Below are 15,892 nucleotides of genomic sequence, written 5' to 3' on the forward strand. Positions count from 1 at the left end.
TTCCAACATGACTGTACACCAGTGCACAAAGCAAGGTCCATAAAGACATGGATGAGTGAGTTTGGTGTGGAGGAACTTGACTGGCCTGCACAGAGTCCTGACCCCATCCTGATAGAACACCTTTGGAATGAATTAGAGCGGAGACTGCGAGCCAGACCTCAGCCCAAAAATCAGTGCCTGACCTCACAAATGTGCTTCTAGAGGAATGGTCAAAAAATTCCATAAACACACTCCTAAACCTTGTGGAAAGCCTTCCCAGAGGAGCTGTTATACCTGCAAAGGGCAGGCCAACTCCATATTAAATTCATTCAATTCAATTTTATTTGTATAGCACTTTTACCAATGGACATTGTCTTAAAGCAGCTTTAGAGAACATAAGAAACGTAGTACAAAAGTCCTAGATGTTAGACAAAATCATCCCTAATGAGCAAGACTGAGGCGACTGTGGCAAGGAAAAACTCCCATAGATGGTATGAGGAACAAACATTGAGAGGAACAAGACTCCATCCACATTTGGGTGAGACCATGACAACACCCCAAAACTTTTGGAAAATAGTGTATTTAACCTTTTTGTTTTAGTAATACGTGATGATGCAAAGAAAAAAGAAATCATTAATTCATTTACTGGAACACATTATTCCAGGCTTTGGTCATGGTGGATATCCAAAGAACACTGCGCATGAAACACCTCTACCACAGGACACAATGCACACATACACACACAATTCACACCTGTAGAGGCAATTTAGAATATAATGTCTGCCTACATGTATGTTTTGGGAGTTGGGAAGAAACTGAGAAAACACAGAGGGAAAACTACACAGACACAGTGACAGTATTCATGTAATTATTTGGTGTCTATGGATACAGATGAATTCTACAATATACCAAAAGTTATTAAACTACATAAAGAACAAATGTAATGTTTTGGAGGTTTACAGTTTAAAAATGTTTTCAAAATCTTATATTGAAAATGTTAGTAGTGGTTAATTAATTTTGAAGGCATCATAAAAGAACAAACATTTTATTGCCCACAGCAAAATAATTCACACAAACATGACGATGTGATTTGGCATAATTAATGTCTGATGTTACATCATTTGCAGTACATTAGTTGATGGCGTTCTTAAATTATGTCACAGTACAAGTTGCGTACACACACCACATCAAAATGGCTTAAAGCATAGAGATTTTTTAGGATAATTAAACTGAAACATTTACCCTCTGCTCAGGATCCAATACAGTAGCAACTGTATGTTGCTGCGCTCTATGCTTTCTTGAGTACAGACAATATTACATCACTATACATCACTCCACGTTTGATTTTAAAAGACAATCACTGCTGAGGAGCAAGCTTTTGACCAAATTATGTTCCTTATTCCTATACACGCAAAACATTTTATATACCTTGTCATTAAAATGGTTACTTAAAGACACAACCTGTGCAGTCCTTACCCACTGATCTTAAAGAAACAACGTAGACCCATTTATTTTCCCGAATCAATATCCACCTTTTAACCTCCAGATCACTGCAACAGGATTTAAGCTGCCCTTTAAGGGACGAATACATAAATAAACACTGTTGAACCTGCTCCAGTATTGAAGCTCAGTGTGATTGTTCCTCAATCGCTCACAGAGCAAATATAAATGTGACCGCTGTTGTTAACTTTCTGTTATTCATTCAAGGCTAAGTTTTTGTTCTGAATCTTTGCCAGATGATCCGATATGCTGGCTTCAATCTTGTCGCACTGAGCAAGGAATCCCTGTGAGGGGGGTGGGGGTGGGGTGGGGGATTAAAAATTAGATTTGATATACTGACCTATAATCACCTGATTACTGAATGAATATATTCATATGAAAATTCAGCCGCACCTGTACAGTTTTAACAAGTCCTTTTTTCTTCATCCTACAGTCGCTAAAATTTTCAGGCACAGTCTGCAAATAAAATGAGAAAACCTGTATTAGAATAGTTAATTAGCTGTCATCAGGGTGCATTTGCATTATCTCCCAGAAGTACAATTCAAGTGTTTTGAATATTCCTAGTGTGATGCATAAATACCAGGCTTGTGTCATATAGTATGGATAAGTGTGAGTGATGTGCATGGAAAACCTGACTCACTATCTATCTATCTATCTATCTATCTATCTATCTATCTAGTGTAAAAGCCTGTTTGATATATGGATAAACATTTTACAAGGAAGTAAAAGTGCAACATTTAAATCACTGCAAACCTACAATGAGTGTGCTAATGTTGCACACACCCAGACACACACTCTTCCTTCCTTCTAATCATTTATTCTTTTTAACATTTATCTACATCAATATCAGCAAACAAATATTTGGTCAAGTAATAATGTGCTTTAATACCAGGTCAATAATTGTAACCAAGATATCCAGTGGATCCCTACAATGTGTTTAGCATCATAAGACACACTGCACCTTCTGTTTAAAATGTGTGTTGCAAGTGGCATTTAAAACAATAGGTGCATTTCAGAGCAGCTCTAGTTTAGCTGGGAGAGGATTTCCAGATCAGAAAAATTTACATCAAAAACCGTTACAGTGACTTGTCAAGCAGACGAACAAAAAAGCAAGCTAAATAAGAAAAATTACCACGCCATCAATCTCCTCAAGGATCTTCATAAAATGCTCAGCAGCTACTTTTACTCGGTGGTCCAATTTATTAAGAGCTTCAGCCTGAAGATCCTTTGCTAAGAAGCCCTAAAAAATAATAACGCAAAATAAATACACGCAGGATAATAACACAGAGAATCCACACACGCATCCAGAGACCAACCAAAGAGAATAACGAATACATGCATTTTTCAGTCCGGTCAGTTCACCGTGCACTTTCTCCAGCTTCTTGGCTGTTTGCTCCACAGACTTCTCAATGTCTTTCAGCTTTTTCAGTTCAGCCTCCTCCTCTGGACTATTCTAGCAAGTGAAAGTGTAAAAGAAAAACATACACGTCTCCATTTACATCAATAAACCTCTCGAAGAACCGCTTTTCTGAAGATATATAAAGATGTTACCCTTTTTCCAATCATCATAAGTTTACATCCTTGCTTTATTCCGAGGCTGGATATACTTTCCTCCATTTCCTTCAAGGATTTCCCTACGGCACAAGAAAGCATAATGCAAGACCATTCATTTCCAGTCTTTCAAGAAGCCTTCTCTAATAGGTTTGTGTTAAACTTATACGGCGAGAGCAAACCAAACAAGGCACAAGTTTTTATTACTGATTATTACCTTTAAATATGATTTTCTGGCAAGCTTGTGGTACTCCAGTGGCTTGTGCCAGAGCTTCAGACAGGTCTTTAAGTATGGGCTCATTTCCATCCTGTCCTGTTAGTGTGATGCTGTGTTTGGAGCTTCCTGAGAAACAAAACACGGATGTCATGATTATATTTTGATCATAAAGTACACAATGCACATAGTATCTATGATTTTAAAGGAAACTCTCAGCGAGCAAAAAAAAAAATATAAACACAAAACACAAGCCCGTCGTAAACTAGCAGGCTACTTGAGTTAAGAGGAAGGTTACATGGTAATTAGCGTGGTAACTGCAGTCTTTCGGTAATTAACCATTAATTTAATAAGGAGAGAGCTAAAACGTGGTTGTCTTAAAGTAGCAAATATATAAAGACATAAGCCGTTAGTTTACCATGAGCAACTGTCACTGTAACTGTGCTGTCCGCCATCTCCACACGCTAGCACCGGACCGGCAGGGACGCCGGATGTGACGTAAAAGCACGGCTCGTCATCGTTTGTCTCACACTGCCCTCAAGTGGACAACTCTGATGTGATCTTCACTGGCATGTAGGTATTGCCAAAAGTTTTGGGACACCCCGCCAAATCATTGTATTCAGGTGTTGGAGCTTAGTTCCAGTGAAAGGAACTCTTATGTCTTATGAACTCTTATGACATGCTTTATGGGAACAGTTTGGGGATGACCGCTTCCTGTTCCAACATGACTGGACATCAGTACACAAAGCAAGGTCCATAAAGACATGGATGAGTGAGTTTGGTGTGGAGGAACGTTACAGCGTCCTGACCTCAACCTGATAGAACACCTCTGGGATGAATTAGAGCAGAGACTGTGAGCCAGGCCAATACTGGGATATCTGTCTTTACATGCACAGGAATTCCACAAGGTTTAAAAAATTTTTCACCATTCCTCTAGAAGCACATTTGTGAGGAGCTTCTTCCTTCAGGACATTAGACTCCTCAATACGGATATGTCCATCTCACGAAACTCTTAGGACTCCATAAAGACTTGTTTACTCCACTGAAACACTGCACTTTACTGTTTGCACATTAATGCATCACTTTCAATTCTGTAATGTTGCACATTCTGTACCATTACTACATGTTACATTATTACACATCATGCTACTACATGTAACATGCAAACATATTGCACATTACATTCTATTAACTCTTTTTCTGTTCTTATTATTTCGATTCATTCTTTTTTAAAACATAGATCTTACATTTTGTTTATTTATATTCACAGTCTAGGAGGAGTGGCTGGGTTTTCATTTCACTGCAAGTGAATGAATGAGTGCAGGGATATTTCTCTAAATCAATAAAGGAATCAACATATAATTTCGTGACAGCTGAACAGCATAGTGGAACTGACAACCCCTTGATAAAGAACCCTCTTCAGCCCTAACCTAGAAAGTTTGTGTTTTTAAGAGACAGGAGAGAGCTGAACACTGATACCATGAATAAACACACAGGTACCCTAGTATGTTCTTATGTACATGTTTGTGATTTATTCATTAACTAATTAGACGTAATTGTCTGATTTCACAATATATATAAGAATGCTGATAATCATGATGATGATGATGATTTACTAGATAGGTCAGTGTGCAAAAAATATATACTGTTAAACAGCATATTAATGGAAACAGAGAATTACAAGGCCACATGCTTGATTAGCAAAAGCTTCATTAACTCATTAGGAAAGCATGCCTTGGCAAACCACCCTTGAAACTAAGATTACTGAACCGATCTTCAGTAAAGAAACAGATCCTGCAGCGTTCATCCAGGTCTATGTGGCTGGAATCTGCGGCAATCCAAACTCATCAACCAGAACACCATCCTGAGAAACAGATAAACTGATGACTTGAACATGTACAGTTCAAATATATATACTTATACACCAATCAGGTATAACATTATGAGCAGTGACAGGTCAGGTGAATAACACTGATGATCTCCTCATCATGGCACCTGTTAGTGGGTGGGATATATTAGGCAGCAAGTGAACATTTTGTCCTCAAAGTTGATGGGTTAGAAGCAGGAAAAATGGGCAAGCGTAAGGATTTGAGCGAGTTTGACAAGGACCAAATTGTGATGGCTAGACCACTGGATCAGAGCATCTCCAAAACTGCAGCTCTTCTGGAGTGTTCCCAGTCTGCAGTGGTCAGTATCTATCAAAAGTGGTACAAGGAAGGAACAGTGGTGAACCGGCGACAGGGTCATGGGCGGCCAAGTCTCACTGATGCACGTGGGGAGCGAAAGCTGATCAAACAGATGAGCTACTGTTGCTCAGATTACTGAAGAAGTTAATGCTGGTTCTGATAGAAAGGTGTCAGAATACACAGTGCATGAAGGGGCAAGGCTGTTTTGGCAGCAAAAGAGGGACCAACACAATTTTAGACAGGTGGTCATAATGTTATGCCTGGTCATTGTATATCAAACGTATACTACATATGTGATCATATGTGAATATTACAAAATTAACAGATACACAAGAACCCTAAAGTAAACTGTTACTACAGTCAAACATACTATAAACTGAAAGGATGCCACAAAGACTGAAGAAACACATCCAGATGTGACTGATATAAGTGTAACCTTATTTGTTTTGCTGTCACTCGGCACGCCCTCTGGGATGGAGGGTGCAGACGAGGCTTCGTCCAGATAGGAGCTGTCATCGTCCAGCAGTAACTCATCTCCGAGGGCATCCAGCTCTAAAGCAAAAAACCAAACGCAGTGAGCTGTAACCTCAGAATGAACAACTTCTAATTCACAGGTATACCTAGGTACCACCTACCTGCTTCTAGTTCATCCTCATCAATGTCAGGTGTACCATAGTTGCGACTCAAAGCCTCCTGCACCTCACTGGCTTCCTCCATCATGTCCTCAAGCTGGTCCTGTAAGTCCTAATAGCCAAGGATAAGTGTTATGATGAGCAGAATTCATTTTCCAATAGACTTGGAAGGGGCACACACAGAGTCATAATTATGATGTAACATTTGGTGACATTCTATAATCCATAGCACTTACTACAAGATAAATACCTGAGAAATAATGTGAAAGCTATCATTGATTTTTATTTACGTGTAACAGAATAGTATAAATTGTGTTTTACTTCAATCTGATCCATCTTCACTTGCTTATAGGCTTTTTTCATATCTTTTGCTCCAATCTTCATAGCTTCAACCTACAACAGAACAATTTACAAAGCTCATCACACATGCTGTTTTCGTAAAAAAGCTACATCTTTATCACACTGAGATTAGATTTGCTTCACATCTATGATAAATAGATTTATTCAAGATAATCGATCATACTAGACTTAGGGACTGGAGAGGAGAGTTAGATGTATCAAAGGAAACTCTGGAAAGAACTTACTGTTGTTTTAGTGTCCTTTAAGGACTGAATGGTGTAGTTGGCCTGTTCCATGTTAAAGGACTGTTGGGCAAGCTGATCCCTTTGGCTTTCATATCTTTAACATAACAAGGTACAGAAGGATACTCGTATCAGATAAACCATAGACTCAACAGGTGTCCAGCTGTGTGTCTTGCTCAGCCGCAGTCCAGTACAGATGATTTACACATGCTCCAATACACCAAACTCAATAGCTCACTGTGAGGTTTAGCAGTTTATCGATGTAATCAAGCAATGAATGTCATTTGCTGTGTTAAAGCAATTTGCTGTGGAAATCAGCACGCTGTGTTGGACTCCAGCCATGCAAGAAAGCAGCGATCCTCATTAGTTAATTAATGGCTATTTATATTATTTTTTAGACATTAATAATACAACAGTTTATTATGTCATTTTGTTTTATACACACACCAAATCATACAAAAATATATGAAAGAACGTATGGAAATATTCATATTTTTTAACAAAACATAACTTCTAAAATTTATATCTATAAGATATATTTGGTTACGTTTATGTCAATACGCTTTTTACTGATCAATTCTGTTGACATGCATGATATGCACAATATTCCCTATCATAACCTAATTATTTGTCTTGAAATATATTCTCAAAAATAGGTCAATATGTATATTTTCTTTAACATTTGCATATATTATAAAATAGTTTTTTGTTTGTTTGTTTTTTTGAGAAATTGATTATAAAAATGTGTTTTGTTTTTATGACCTAGTTATGGTCAACTAGTCTCCCCTGTACCAGAAATCTTACATCTACTCACTGTGACAGTAAACAAAAAGAGCATTAACAGAGATCTAGAGAACTATGAAAGCAGTATGCTTCATTATGACACTTCTAACACTCACAGCCTTTTCTGCTTGAGCACTCTCATAGCCTTCTGTTTCACTGCATTCTGTAACACAGTTAATAAAAGCATTAATTCCCGACGTGCTGTACAGGCCAAAGGCGTGCATCCAGTGCATGAGCATGCATTAACACTCTTGATGGGAGCTTATACTCCATGGTGTTTATGTACCTTGGCTGGGCCATCCCTCATCTTTTTCATCTGGTCCTTGTACTTGATGAGCTCCGCGTCGATCCTCGCTATCTTCTTCTCCATCACCTCGGCTCGCGCATCGATCTGAAACGGCGGCCATCATGAGTGAAGCGTCAGTGCCGGGGTTTTCACGATGCATCACAACACCGCTATAGACGACAAGACACACAGCAATTTAAGAAACGGCTCACATTTCCGATACAGTCCGAAAGGTTGGGAGGCGCCTGGTTCCTGCTTCTACCGAAAAGCCGGTTCATTTTTGTTTAATGTTACCGACAACCTGATCCTGCTTTAGGCCAAAGCTGGAAGCTGGGAGATTCGTGCGGAAAATGATTCCCTTGAATGACTCTTCTGAGTGAGTCAGAAGCATCTAAATGAATCAACAGCAAGCTCTGCTGATCGCTCTAGCCGAATCAAATAGTTCAAAAGAATCGAATCCATAAGGTCATACGCAATGCCTATCCCAAGCTGGTACATCCATTTCTGTGTGTGTGTGTGTGTGTGTGTGTGTGTCCGAGGCTTTAAATCCACGGCACCTCGATAAAGATGAATAAAAAGTATAGACCAAATCACCTTCTTGGTAGAGGTTTTTTTTTTTTCTAACTCTCACCAACAGTTATTATTATTATTATTATTATTAGTATTAGTATTATTATTATTATTATTATTATTATTATTATTAATAATAATAATAATAATAATAATAATAATAATAATTATTATTATTATTATTATTTATTTAGTTATTTATTATTTTTTATATATTTATTTTTGTTGTTGTTGATCATCAGCATCATCAATCATCATAGCAGTCTATTTTAAATAGTTAAAAAGTGCATTAGTAATACACTACCAGTCAAAAGTTTGGACACACCTTTTAATTCAGTGTTTTTTGTTTAGGGATTTATTTTGTACATTCTAGAACAATACTGGAGATTTCAAAACTATGAAATAACACACATGGACTTAAGTAATCCATATGTAATGACAACAAAAAACAGTCAGTTGTTATTTTAAGACACGAAGGTCAGGTTCTGGAATAGTTCTTGCAAGAACAGTATTGTCAAGTGCATTTGCAAAACCCATCAAGCACCATGATGAAACTGGCTCACATGAAGACCATCCCAGTAAAGCAAGACCAAAACTGACCTCTGCTGCAGAGGAGAAGTTCATTTAGAGTTACCAGCCTCAGAAATCACCAATTAACAGCACCTCAGATTAGAGCCGTTATGAAGGCTTTACAGAGCATCAGTAGCAGACATATCTCAATATCAACTGTTCAAAGGACATTATTGTGTATTTCGGCCGCCTTCAGCATTGTTTTACAATGTAGAAAGAAATAAACATCAGGAAAGACCATGGAATTAGAAGATGTGTCCAAACTTTTGAGTGGTAGTGTAGTTTAAAGTGAACTTGAATTACTTGAACAACATCTATTCTAATCCAATCGAATACATATTCAGATTTTTAAAGGCTGCTCAGGGTTGCATGTTTTCAGATGGAGAACTTCAGATAAAAGAACTTCAGATATTAAGTTCCCATTCTGCTGGATTTTTGTGGGATAACTAAGAGATTTCATGGTTGATACCCAGTCGAGTAATTTAACAGTAACAAATTGTATGTAAGAAACAATTCACCGAGGATAAGGGTAAGAGACAGGTAATCTAATGATTTAAGTGTTTAAGTGTATATATTTATCTTACATTTGCACACTGTACTGTACATACTGTATTTATTTATTGTCATACCATTTAAATTTGTCCATTTACATCTACATATATGTATATATTGTATCTTTCTATATATTATAGTTTACACATATATAATATTTATTTACATATATATATATATATATATATATATATATATATATATATATATATATATATATACTGTATATCATACTATACTATATTATATTATATTTTATATATTTACACTTTATATTTACATTTTTTATTTTAATTTTTATATTATATTTACTATTTATATTTATATACATATATATCTATATATATACACATATATTTGCATATGCATATCCGATAACTATTGGTTTTTCACAATTATTTTGTCTTTAATTTCTACATTTAATTTTCCCTATTTTTCTCTCTATATTTTTAACTATATCCCTTTACTTTTTATGTCCACATACTTTAATTTTTACTCTTTTCTTTCTTCAAATGTAGGACAGTCGTAAAAAGCATTTCACTACATGTTGTATGATTTCGTATGTGATGAATTGAATTTGAATTTGAATTTAAGAACAGGGTTTATGTTTTTTATGTCTAATTCTGTTTCTGGATCTGAATGGTTCTGGATTCTGAAGTGTAAGTTAGTGAAACAGCTCTTGGGCTTGATTTTAAGGGCAATATAGTAGTCCATCATATTTTTTTCACAAATACTGGATTTTCTGGATCTTTAAGATGTCACAGAGATGATAATATGCTGCTGAATAGATGCTACTGATATAATTGATGAGAACTGTCAAACTACAAGATTTCCATTTTCTTAATATGGCTGTCAGCCATTAGAGACAGGGAGCTAAGAAACACCAGAGTTATGTACCAGTTAAATGTTTTTCCATTTGTACTACCCACCATGCTCACAAATTATATGAAGGCTGCATTATATCATCTATAGTGCCAGAGTGTGTCTATACTCACTTAAAATGTCTTGCATTAACACACTCACAATGAAAGCTATGAAGCTAGTTCTGCACATTTTTTCAGAAACTCCTAAGATCACACGTACTAGTGCAGACCAACATTAGTGTTTTTTTTTTAATTAATCAACCAGCAATGGGGCACAAAATAGCAAGTGAAGTTGAGGTGGATAAGCAAGCTCTGGAAGTAGGCAGATGCACACCTTTTGTCTTTAAGAACTCACTGTCCATTATAAATCATCGAAGAGATATTTGGGCTAGGATAAAATCAGCACTAGTTTAGAAGGAAACTGTCATGGCAGACTCAAATGTAAGGCAATAGATATGAAAGTTACATAACTAATGAAGTGAAGGATGTCCTTGACATAACATAGGACATAACAATGACATAACTTGCCATAATGGAGACCTGTATTCCCTACTCATGTGAAATCATGGTTAACGTACTAACTGCCATTTGTATTATTTGCCAGATTCACTGATCATGAGCAATTTGTAGAAGTGCCAAATATTGGTGCACTAGGTCACAGATTTATAGTACTATCAGTCTATTAATACTTTTGAAGTATTTAGTTGTCATTTAAAGACTTCCAGAGACTGCCAGCTGTTTCTTAGGCAGTTCATTCCACCACCTACTGTAGGAGCCAGAAAAGCCTTTACGCATGCTTTCTTTGTACCCTGAGAGATGGTGGGACCAGCCGAGAAATCCTAGAAGATCTTAAAGAGATAATAGAGGGTGTGAAAAGTGCTGGGAGAGACAATCAAACAATCAAAACAAATGTATTCTTTATGGCCATGTTGATGAATCAATGCCTTCTAACTGTTCCAAGTGACCATGAACTGCTGCTTCTAGTCATCATAGCATGCCATGGCAATGTCAGCTTTAGGGCTGAAACATGAAGTCTGAACACTGGTTTAAAAATGACTGTGCATACAGACACTCAAAAGAAGGATGACTAAAGCTCAATTTGAGCTGCGCTTGCCTCCTGCATCATCATTACCCTGGGAAAATGGTGCTTTGCAGCAAGGTTTGTGAATGTGACCAGATTGGTTATATCATAAATGCATTTTTTTTCTCTGTTGCTTTTTAGCAGATATGGATTCACTGGCTGACATCCAATCACATGAATAAAACTCTTCTGATTCTGTTATAAATATAAATCATGTACGAAGACTGAAGAATACTTGTGCTGGAATGGGAGTGGTTATGGAAAACACAATGATTCATGCTTGTTGTTTGTTGTACTGAGCTAAATTGATGCTTCAGATGTAAAGTAAGTTACCATGACGATGCTGAAGACTTTCTGTTCAGTTTAACACATTGTATTTTCTGTCTGTTAGAAGAGATTGGCAGCATGTAGCATCAAAAGCTCTGTGTTCCTGGTTCGGATTTGAGCTTGGATGTGTATGTTCTCCTCATGCCTACATAGGTTTCCTCTGGATTCTCCAGTTTTCTCCCACACATCACTGGGTGGACTTGCTATTCTAAATTGCCCCTAGGTGTAAATGAGTGTGAATGTGTATTCGTGCATGGTGCCCATTGATGGACTGGCATTCTATTAGGTCTCTACCTCATACTCAGTGTTCCCTGTTTAGTCACTGGATCCTCAGTGAAATTCCAGACACTGATGCACTGATGGTCTTAGGATTTACATTTACAGCATTTAACAGAGGCTGTTATGCAGAGTGAATTAAAGAAGTGCTTTGAAGGCTCAATAAAAACATATCCTCGTGCTAGTTCACTAGATCAGGGGCTAAAGAATACCATTAAGATATTCAAGTAGGTGAGAACAAACCTGAAAGAAAATACACAAGGCATAAAATATTAAAACGAAAAAAAATAATAATAATAGCAGTGTGAATATAACTGCTTAAGGAAGAGCTAGATCTTTAGTTTTATTGTGAAGACCATCAGTGAGCCAAAATATGCTCATTCCACCACCTGGGTGCTAGGACAGAGAAGAGTTTTGAAGCATGTCTTCCTTGTATCTTCCTTGTATATCCAGTTGAGTCATGTTAAATTCTCAGACAGAGCACAGCACTGTCCAGAGTCTAATAAGTGCTTTAAGATGTAGGTGATTGTCTATTTTTGGCTTTGTAGGCAAATCTGACAGCTGAAGAAAGGCAGTGTGAGAGAATGCAGCAAAGGTGAGGGGTAGGGAAGAAATTCAGAAGGATAAAAACATGACTTGTAAGTATATTATGGGTTAGTAGTAGGGATTAGGTGGCCCACAAAGGCTGTTGTGTGACAATAATCTCTACCGAAGGCCTGACCCTCCTGGTGATGTAAAGGACAAACATGTCAGGTTAGCATTTGTGAGGCAAGAAGGATAGTTGGTTGTCTAGGACTACCCAAACATTATTAGATGGTATGACGGGGCTGCATCTAGAGGGATGTACAGCTGCTCAATCTTGCTGGTATCCATTACAAAAATGCATGACAGTGGTTTGAAAACCCATGTGAGGACATGACTTCACTGAAAGAACAGGTAGACCAGATAATATGCAGGATCTCCTGTAAAATGAGCAGAATGTGCTAAAGAAAGAGAAAAGCAAGAGTGACTGTGAAAAGTAGGAACTGAGGTAGGAAGATAGAAATGATATATTCTAGTCAAAGAAGGCAGGAAAGTAAGCAGCGGTCAGATAGGAGGGTGAAGGAGGAGGTTAAGAATTGGATTGTTTATATATTTATGAATAGCAGAATCATAATTTTTGTGTGTGATTGGATACAGGTGAACGGAGCATAAGAACTGGGATAAATCATGTGATGTGTGAACTGGCTAAAGATCAGGGGAGTTCAGGTACAGAGGTACATGTGACAAATTCATCATACATGTATGTTCGTATGTGAGGAATTATTGTTAGCACCTTTATCACATTTGACCTACAGTATATTTAGAAAAAAATAATCATGTTTGAAAAGGCTTCAAGATCTGACGAACAAAACGTTTGAGTCCCATTGTATATATACTGTCCACAGCTATTCATACTCTGCACTATAGTGTGCACTGCACATCATTAGAGATGACCTTTAGGAATGCAGCTCCACTGCTGATTATCTCAATCACACTTAATGAATTCACGTTCAAAGCAACACATTTCTTCTACTCATGTTACCATGTAAAGCAAGCCTTCTACTTCAAAACATCATTATTAAGAAAAGAGCACCTGCACTGCTGGTTTATGTGAATTGCAAGCTGTTCTAAGCTCTGATACTGGAGTTTAAAGGGAATAGCATTGCATGGCAGTGAAAATAATAAGAATTCAATTCAGTTTCACGCTGTGTCAGAGAGAAATATGTTCAGATGTAACACTTCTTTCTTCAAAGCATATATATGTACACATTATTTAGATTTCATAACTGATAAATGAGGCAACTCAATTGTAATAAGTTAAAATAATACATTCAATTGGGAACATGATTAGGTGCTATATTAAAATTATTTATCTCTAATATTTCTTCTTATTTATTTATTTATCTTTACAAGAAGGCCAAAAAATGGAATTTGCGACTGTTTGGGTTTGTTCATATTCAGAATTGAATTTCTTTGTCAAGTCACACTCTACAGTGGTGGTTAATGGCTCAAATGTATATAGACACTCAGGGCTTTAATTCCTATCTCTTTATCAGTAACTCTTTTGTTTTGATTTATCTGGCCTACCAGGGACACAAATGTTTATATCTTTAAAGTATATGATGATATCAAACCCATTTCTGCGCTCTGAGATGCCCCGAGTGCTTGTTCATAAGCATTTACAATTTGAAGGTGTTATCTTCAACCACTAATATTCTGTGTAAGGGTATCCAACAGAGGAAAAAACATCTCACACTAAAAGCCAACAGAGTCCTGACTCATTTTATATCAGACTTTCAGCCACAAAATAATTAAATTGTTTATACTGCTTAAAAATGTCAGATTTCTATTCCACCAGCAGAATGGAACACCAGTGTCCTAGTCAAAAGGGTTAAACACACTTCTTTTATATGAGTGTTTCAAATCTAATAGCATTAATTTATTGATATTGTTCCGGGATTCTTTAGCTATACTCTTGTGCTAGACCATGTAAATTTATAAATGCAGATATAAATATTTTATACACTTATAAATATAAATACATATAATTGTAAATGCAGACAATTAGTTACCAGGTGCCCTAAAAGGGCAGTGGTAGTTTAACATTTCTATATTAGTGACAAAATGAGTTGTTCTAGATCAGAGCTTCCCAAACTTTAGAGGGGTAAGGCCCCCCAAATACACAGCAAAAGCTCCACGACCCCCCCCCAACCTCTTTTTTTTAAAAAATACAGTATATTGATTAATAGTATTAAGATATATTTATACATATATTTGTATATTAGATATATTTAATAAAGCAGATTGTCTCTTTGCACAAAATTATCAACATTTATTAACCAGTTTATAAGAATTTTATGTGAATTATGAGAACTACCATAAAATGTAATATTTTTATATCCTGAAAATAAGATGATGTAAACATTCTTTACAAATATATTTAAATCCTTAACACTACATACGGTCTGCATACTATTTACAATTATATTGAATCAAAGTGTGTAACAGAAGCTTTTTATATTCTATTCTAAAATATTTTAATTATTTTAATATTTTGATTTACACTAGCTACGGCCCCCCTGCAATACCGCTACGGCCCACCAGGGGGTCGCGGCCCACAGTTTGGGAAGCACCGCTCTAGACAAAACGTAATAATTAAAAAAAAAACAGAAATGATATTGTGTTTTTAGTACACTTTAATTTTAGTACACTTTAATAATTAGTTCAATTTAGTATTAAGTTACATGCAAGGCACATAAAAGTGCAGCTACTGGAATAGATTCATTCCTTCATCTTCAGGAACCAATTTATACTGGTTAGGGTTGAGGTGAGCCAAACTGGGAATGCTGGGAAAACACTACGTGAAGGCAATCCATCACAGGGTACTATATGCATGCAACCCCCCATCCACACACACACACATTCACATAATTACACCTAAGTGGGTGGATGTGGTAACTTAGTGGTTAAGGTGTTGGACTACTGATTAGAAGCTTGTGAGTTCAAATCCCAGATCCACCAAGCTGCCACTGCTGGGCCCTTAACCCTCAATTGCTCAGCTGTATAAAATGAGATAAAATGTAAGTTGCTCTGGATAAAGGTGTCTGCCAAATGCCTGAGATGTAAATGTACCTAAGTGTAATTTAAAGTGACTGTATAATACATCGTTTTAATTTGGCAGAGAAACTAAAAGAAAACCACACACATATGGGGAGCTCAGGATCAAACTGAGGACCCTGGAGCCTCTGAGGAGACCCTTGCACCACTGTGCTGCCCTCAGACATGGCTCCATATGATCGAATAGTTGACTACTGTATTTACTTTTTTTTTTAAATAACAAAGTCAAAGCAATAAACAAAGCAGCATTTATTACATACATACATAATATAGCAATATCTCATACTGTACAATCACATTAC

The 15,892-nt window shown here is 36.7% G+C and overlaps 2 protein-coding genes across 2 annotated transcripts; both read right to left on the bottom strand.

Moving 5' to 3' along the window:
• Positions 1-1,008: 1,008 nt before the first annotated feature.
• bag1 (BCL2 associated athanogene 1) lies at positions 1,009-3,843 on the bottom strand. Its single transcript, XM_058395988.1, has 7 exons — positions 3,663-3,843; positions 3,248-3,373; positions 3,031-3,113; positions 2,819-2,932; positions 2,612-2,719; positions 1,873-1,935; positions 1,009-1,763 (listed from the first exon to the last, which is right to left on the bottom strand). Exons 1-7 carry the CDS (start codon positions 3,697-3,699, stop codon positions 1,674-1,676), a joined length of 621 nt encoding a protein of 206 aa, XP_058251971.1. The 5' UTR covers positions 3,700-3,843; the 3' UTR covers positions 1,009-1,673.
• Positions 3,844-4,159: 316 nt separating this feature from the next.
• On the bottom strand, positions 4,160-8,085 carry chmp5a (charged multivesicular body protein 5a). Its single transcript, XM_058395987.1, has 8 exons — positions 7,925-8,085; positions 7,713-7,817; positions 7,543-7,589; positions 6,647-6,740; positions 6,384-6,455; positions 6,066-6,174; positions 5,867-5,982; positions 4,160-5,108 (listed from the first exon to the last, which is right to left on the bottom strand). The coding sequence occupies exons 1-8, from the start codon at positions 7,988-7,990 to the stop codon at positions 5,058-5,060; spliced, it is 660 nt and encodes a 219-aa protein (XP_058251970.1). The 5' UTR covers positions 7,991-8,085; the 3' UTR covers positions 4,160-5,057.
• Positions 8,086-15,892: the final 7,807 nt, after the last annotated feature.

This window comes from Hemibagrus wyckioides, linkage group LG07 (genome assembly GCF_019097595.1).
Source record: "Hemibagrus wyckioides isolate EC202008001 linkage group LG07, SWU_Hwy_1.0, whole genome shotgun sequence".
Lineage (NCBI taxonomy): Eukaryota > Metazoa > Chordata > Actinopteri > Siluriformes > Bagridae > Hemibagrus > Hemibagrus wyckioides.